General features: G+C 40.3%; 1 protein-coding gene across 1 annotated transcript; it reads right to left on the bottom strand.

Annotated features, from left to right (window-relative positions):
* Positions 1 to 1,451: 1,451 nt before the first annotated feature.
* On the bottom strand, positions 1,452 to 6,636 carry LOC306916087 (ladderlectin-like). The gene is made up of 7 exons (XM_079493821.1): positions 6,548 to 6,636; positions 6,308 to 6,373; positions 5,735 to 5,755; positions 5,090 to 5,178; positions 3,870 to 3,986; positions 3,633 to 3,753; positions 1,452 to 2,576 (listed from the first exon to the last, which is right to left on the bottom strand). Exons 2-7 carry the CDS (start codon positions 6,357 to 6,359, stop codon positions 2,509 to 2,511), a joined length of 468 nt encoding a protein of 155 aa, XP_079349947.1. The 5' UTR covers positions 6,360 to 6,373; positions 6,548 to 6,636; the 3' UTR covers positions 1,452 to 2,508.
* Positions 6,637 to 7,519: the final 883 nt, after the last annotated feature.

Below are 7,519 nucleotides of genomic sequence, written 5' to 3'. Positions count from 1 at the left end.
TGTCAATCACACTCCTTAACAGAGCCCTTGCAGAGGGCAGACAGGGTAGGGGTCGAAGGTTTTGAGGTGATGTTCTTCCCCTCTTTTGCACTAGGTATGTTGGTGTGTGGTATTTAAATGTTGTACAGGTCACTGTGTGCCTTTGTTGTCTTGTATTGTGTATTGTATTGTATTGTATTGTATCTGTATGCTGCAGGGCGGGTCCTTGGGGTCCAAGACAAATTTCTCCTTTGGGAGACAAAATAAAGAAACCTTGAACCTTGAACCTTTAGCATCTGTACGCTATACGTAGATCATACTAATTGACTTGAATCTAACTATATCAATAGAATTCTGCTCAGCCTCAGTTTTTTTGTGTCATTTGTATTCAAATCATGTTGCATCAACACAAAATAAGAATAAAAATCCTTACATATACCCAAGCCCCCAGAGCAGCTGTGAATTGTTGAAGCTGCAGGGGGCGGTTTTGCTCGTGCATGCATCATCAGCAAAAGAACGTGCAGCTGGGGTTTAACACAGAGCACTCGTTCATGAATCGATTCAGAAGCATTCAGGCGACACCAAATTGTGGTGTCGCCTGAATGCTGGATGAATAACAAATTAACATGCATGAACCATGAACTGTAGAAACAACAACAACAACCTGCAAGACACTTGTTGAACTTGGGGTTGCTCTCATTAACATACAATTCACAATTGTGCAGAAAAGGAAAAACTAGTTAACTACTTATAGTTCATCCACTTGTGTCCCCAAACAAGTAGCATTTTCAGACCACTTAAAAATGGTTTTGCCTAAACCTGCTAGCAGTATTATGTCTTTATTTAAAGCCACTCTGTTTGCTTTGTTTTAATGTTTGTACTGATAAGATTATGCCTTGTATCTGGTTCAGAATTTCATGTACAGTTTGGGTTTAGTAGCTGAAATTGAACTGTTTTCTTAACTGAAGTGTTTGGCAGGTTGTCAGTTGAATGGATGCAGTAGTAGTGGTTACTTAATTTATCTATGCATTGTGATGTGAATACATAGTGTAACTACCCATAACAATGATATCACTCTGAATTTCACAGGAAGGAATTGTATTGGACCACAAATGAAAACAAGGACAGACCATTTATGTAATCATCTAATTGTCTTTTTATTTATATCTAATGATTAATCAGAATTAAAGTACAAACACCTTCTGATTTGTTCAGAAACATGCAGACTATCATTTCAGACTGATATTTGTCACATCACAGTTGTTGTTTTGTCAAATTGTTAAGTTGATTAATGTACGGATATAACTAAACTTTGCTGTTTCATAGCTTTGCTTAATTACTGACTCAATCCTCCGCAAGGGAGTTATAACAAACAGGTCTGGTAATTGTGATTTAACACACACCAATTGTAACATTTATATTACTCAAACATACATAGCCTCGACGTTGCAATAATGCCCGCAAACAATCACTTGATTTTGGCCATTTTATTACTATTATCTCATAACACACTCACACACGTACAAACATACTTCTACTAAACTTGTGTACAGTATAAAGCCTTATTTGCCTTGTCTGGCCCGTGTTTAGATCTAGTTCAATAGCATTGATTGTCCTTAAATCTGATCATTACAAGGTTATCAGAGACTGTGGCGCTTAGTGGCGTTTAGGTAATAACTGAAAACACAAAAGAAACACAAAATACATACTATTAATTCACAGATATAGCGACTGCATAAACGCATCATTATGACTGAATTTAGAGCATTTAACGACCATATAACACATTACAAGGACTTACTTAAACGCGTCATCCCGCCTGTTACATTTTCTACTGAATGAAATAGGGAACAACACATTAGTTCTTCAAGCTCTGTGCTACACCCGCCTTTTCCTCTTTCTCTGTCATCTGACACTTCCTGCCCCTCTGTCCCATACTATGTGTCCTAGTACGACCTTGCATTCCTCATATAGTATATAGTATAACACATTTTACCCCCCAATTAACTGTATTAATATCTACATCCCTGAGACATACTGTAATTGGTTGATAAGAGGATCTCTGTTCTTATATAACACAGAGTATTTACTGTATAGGCAGTGAACTTCTTAATAGCACCAACATCTATACATAAATGACACAAACATGAAGTTACAAATATAAGCTGGGTCGGCACTTAATATTGAGCCCAGTCACGGAATAAACTCGACAATTATTTGATCTGTGGTTCACAATCGGAAAGCAACCACATCATCACTACGGCCATTTTTGAAACTAGCTCCTCACCACTCGCCCTACACACTTCCACTCGGTTTGAGCATAGATATATAAATAATAGAGACGCAATGCAATGCAAGTGGATGGGAGGGGAATTCCGGTGCCGTCTCTATTATTTATATATCTATGCTCAAACCAAGTGGAAGTGTGTAGGACGAGTGGCGAGGAGCTAGTTTCAAAAAGGGGGTACTGATGTCATTGGTTTGATGTCCCGGGCTGTGACACAGTGACTGTGATGTCACACAGCAGGCTCAGATCTTCCCGCGGCAGATAGAGGGATGGCGCTCACTGCACGCCTTATCGTCCCACACCAACCTCGCTGTTGAGCACAGGGACAGATGTGGATGGTGAACAAGTTATCCATGACACGCACGCACGCATACACACACACATACATACATAGAACAAGTTTCATGCAAGATATATTTTTTGTAGACATAATTATTTTTACCCCCTTTTTCTTCCCAAATTCCAAATTAGTCTGCCAAATTCCTCCCCACACACATTTCTGTGTGGTCACTGTTACATGCAATGATAAAGCAATATGCCACAAGGTCTCAGGTTACCATGTATTTTATAACGGCTGAGAGGCGTGGTGAGACACGACATGCAGCGGAGTGTCTCCAACCCTCTCAGACATTATAAAAATACAGGTAGCCTGGGACCTCGTGTGGCTTATTGCTTTTCTAAAACGGTTACAAATATAGCAATATTAACATCATAAAACTGCGTAATTCACAAAAGTAGTTACACTTTGTGTGCTTGACAAACATTGCCAAACAAACACATAGAGGAAACACAACTTATGTGTTAGGTCAGTCACATGGTACCTAACTTATTCGATAGAAATTCATATTTTTTTAAATCCAGATTCAGCTGATATGTCTGTGAACATCATAGCATAGCGATTTAGCGAACAGCTGTTCTCAGTGACAGGAAATAGGATGCACTTGCTGTATTACAAGGTCGCCTGGAGCCAGGGTGGTGCTTAGACGCCCACACAGCCAGGGTTTGTAAAGAAATCAAGCACTCCCCTTCCCTAGTTCAGCTACAGAGATGTGGGATCACTGTAACGCACCCTGGGATTGATATAAACTGATTTAAGGTGTAGATTATCGTGACATTTACTATACGTGGTCTAATCAGAAACCAGCCAATCAGAATCAAGTATTGTGAATAACCGTTTTAGAATGACCAATATCACCCTCCGTCCCTCCCTCCCGCGGCGAGCGAGCACGGGCCAACTCAGTGATGCATAGACGCCCGACAACTTCGACAAAGCCGTTTGCACCACGTGGTGGTGCACCAACCTCCGTGGTGGTGGACAGGAACTAATACCACTGCACCATGCAATATATTGTGTGCTGTCACTTACCTCCGTGGCCACGGTGGTTCATCACCAAACAATGCTGTCTACCACCGTAATTGTTTGGTTCTCCTCGGCCCCAGTTCCGATAACCCATTCTCGACCCATCACTCCAGAACCACACACCCTCCTGAGAAATTATATAAAAGCATGCGCGAGCACGCACACACACAGAGTATGAGTTAAATTCTGACACATGTATTGTATAATTTAATCCTACATAAAATGGTCATTGCATTTGTTCACCTGATTTGCGTCAGAGCCTCCCAACCAGGCGGCATGGGTGGTCAGCCTCTGGAGGAAGCGGTGTTCCCAAGAGCTGTGGACCGAGGCCAGGTTGGCTCCGTGCGCCAAACAGTACCTCTGCATGGAGACACAGACAGATGCAATGCACATTTTTTACGTTGATTTATTTTCAAAGCTACATCACAGAGTGTTATTGTACCTTATGTTAAGCCCTATGTGTTTCCTCAAAACTAACACTAGTCTCAACTCAACCCTAACCATGACCCATAAACCAGCCAGCATTCCATTTCGTGTTTTTCATCCGGTCGGGAGCGGATGCTTCCGTCATGTTGTAAATGATTTGTAGTCACCTGGCAGGAAACCACAAGGCGGAATCAGTATTATGATGGGTACTTTCTTATTCCGTCTTGTGGTTTCCTGCCTGATGACTACAACATGACATATTTTACCATCCGCTCCAGACCGGTTCACATGGTGATTTTGTAACACAGACCAGGCTTTCCTCCGAGATGGAAAGCCTGGTGAGGCGAGGTTAAATGAGCCTTAGTGACTAAGGGAACATATGGCATAGGCATGATGACCCCTTGCATATTCATATGACTGGTTCATTTCAGTAGCCTACAATTTATAATTACAATTTACAATTTAGGCATTTAGCAGACACTCTTAATCCAGAGCTACTTACATTAAGCAAGAACAAAAGCATGGCAATACATCATATACATGAAAAGTAGTTGAATCATACGTAAGCTAAGAACGTAACAGTGGAATATCTATATAATGAAACTATACTATATTGTGCTATGTCTACAAGAATGCTATAAGTCTACATAAAATGCTATCTAAGTCTACATAAAATGCTATTTTTTGCATACGCCTGTAAGGTCATCGGTGCTAGGGCAAGTGCTACGCGCAATGCCTACTTCTACAGTGAAACAGCAAAACATCTGTGAAATTGGTGAGCTGATGTAGTTAGCCTTGAAAAAGAGTGATTGGTTGATTTATTGAATACTTTATTAACGGTTTGCAGAAATTAAAAAAAAAGCCCCGTAAAATACAGGTATATTGCAAAACCAGGACAGTGCATGGCATCGTTTTCTTATGTAAAGTATTGTGTGCTTTATTTAATGGATGTGATGCTGACGTTCTCCCTGCACTGCACTATACAGGATGTAAACCCGCACTGCAAATGTTCCTCACAGACTCCAGTTCAGACTCACCTCAGCCTGGGCCCAGGTCCTTGATGTCCACTCAACTCTAAAGCAACTTCGTCCGTACTGAACCCATCCACCCGGACATCTACTTTTTCCTAGGGGTGCACAATTCTGAAATTATGACTGATATCCGATCTCCGATTTTTTGCAGGGTCAAAAACATTTATACTATACAATGTCTACTTCAACTGACTATAGTCTGAGGCTTGTCTGTAAGAGAGGCTTTAAGGCGGGAACCCCTTTTGGTGTTTTAAACATTATGTTATAATTTAGCTATTGAAAAATAGCAGATCTACAAGCTCATAGCGCGCCACCGAGTGGCGCGCTACGAGCTTGTAGGTCTGCTATTTTTGAAAAATCGTGAAAATATTTATTTCAGAAAACTGAAGGATTTAGAAGATTTTTTTTTAAATGTTGAGGTCAGGCCTAAATGGGTTTAACACCTCAGAGGTTCCCATGCAGGGAGTAACTCATTTACATTCTACAGCCTATCCTCACCGCAAGCTTCAAAACCTTTGAAGCTCGGTGCCATTCCACAAGCTCACTACATGTCTAAGTGAAGCTCGGTGCCATTCCGCAAACTCACAACATGTCTAAGACGTGCGTAATACAAATACAATACATGTAAAACAATATTTTGTGTACACTCACCATGAAAGGCTGACTTACAATCTGAAAGGTGCACACGCACGCACGCACACACACACACACACACACACACACACACACACACACACACACACACACACACACATACACACATTTAATTTTATTTTCTTCTGCAAAGCACATTCCTCCATTAAATTGCACTTATGTGCTTCAATGTGCTTATGTGCTATATAAAGGTTGATTGATTGATTGATTGATTTTGATTGATTGATTTGGTCTCCCTGAATTTAGATACTGTGGTAGGGTAGGCCACTACTGGTTGACAAGTACTACCTGAAGGTTATAAATTGTGTTTTAGCTCAATGGTAAAAATGTACCGCCACATATGTGCTCTATATTTGGGCAGACATTGGGCCATCACAAGTATATAGTATACTAGTAGGCACTGCGCTGTCTGTATGCATTTGATACCTTGTGTGTTAGCTTACCTACTATAAATCTCTCTTGATTAAGAGCTTCTGCTAAATGGCTAATTTGAAAATAAAAAGTACAGGTACAGTGCTGTATATACGCATGCATGCTTTGACAAGAACACACACTCCCTCATGCACTTACCTGCAGCTCCCAGCAGAGCCACCACAGCAACACAGAGAGTCACAATCAGCATGATGACAAGAATGTCTGCAACAAACAAAAATAATGCTCGTACAGGTCTAGTACAAAATAAATTCAATTACAAAATAGAAATAAGGTCAACTATGTATGCAGGATTTTAAAGTGGTTAAAGTTGTAGTTTTTAAAGCAGGTTAGCTATATAAACCCCCAACAAGATAAAAAAAAAGTTAAATGTCTCACCTTGTAGAGAGCTGAGCTGATTCTGTGCAGTGACAAAGTGCCAGATGTGTCCTGATGTGTACAGTCCACAGTATCTGGTCTCTGCTTATAAACCTTCAGTATGAGGAAACAAAAATAAATGTCATGTGTGTGTGCAAAGACAAAAAAGAGAGAAGTATGACTGTTACAGAAGCGGTCACTTTTGTCAGTTTTTGTCAGTTCATGTTGATCTGTTCTGTAGATCGTATCACATGGACAGAAACGCGCCAAAATACATATGCTCGTCGCTAGTGGAACAAGCAGCTGTGTCCACCATGTGCTCCCATCAACTGCAGTACACCTCTGCTCTCAGCCCATTCATTCAGCACATTGCCCAAAATATTTATATTAAAAAAGGCAAAGTTACAAGTAGTATCTGATCAATTTCGTGCAGTTGTGCAGTGTGCAGATGGTATCAGCATCAATGTATTAATTGGACCAGAGTTTGGGGGAATATTATTATGGCATCCTGAAACCCAAATCATCATCAGATTCATTTTATTTAACCCCTCATATAGCTAGAATGAGACTTGCTATATATCACCAAACTACACTTTGTTCTTTACAGTTTTTCACAACCTAACGGCATTCTCAAAACTGCACACACAAAACTGAAAACCTCACACACAAAATGCTAAACCCTGACTCTCCTTTTCCATGATGACTCTTTGCCATCAAATCTCTTAACTGTTCCCAAAATGGAACTCGTGTTTTCATTTGGTACACATGGCCATATTTGAAAATGACACACACATACTATTCATTGAGTACACACAACTAAGCATTGGCTACACTACCAAGCATTTACAGCACAATGAAGTGAAAAATTGAATACACAATCATAGAAATGCAACACACATGAATGACAATGACTCTGGAGAATGAGCCATTTTCCTTTTGTAAAATGACTCCGTGTTGGCCTACTTTTTCATAGTCAAACATAAAACAGCACAC

Source organism: Electrona antarctica (assembly GCF_951216825.1).
Source record: "Electrona antarctica genome assembly, chromosome: 23".
Taxonomy (NCBI): Eukaryota; Metazoa; Chordata; class Actinopteri; order Myctophiformes; family Myctophidae; genus Electrona; species Electrona antarctica.
Note: the sequence above shows the minus strand (reverse complement) of the source record. Positions and strands in the feature narration are given on the sequence as shown.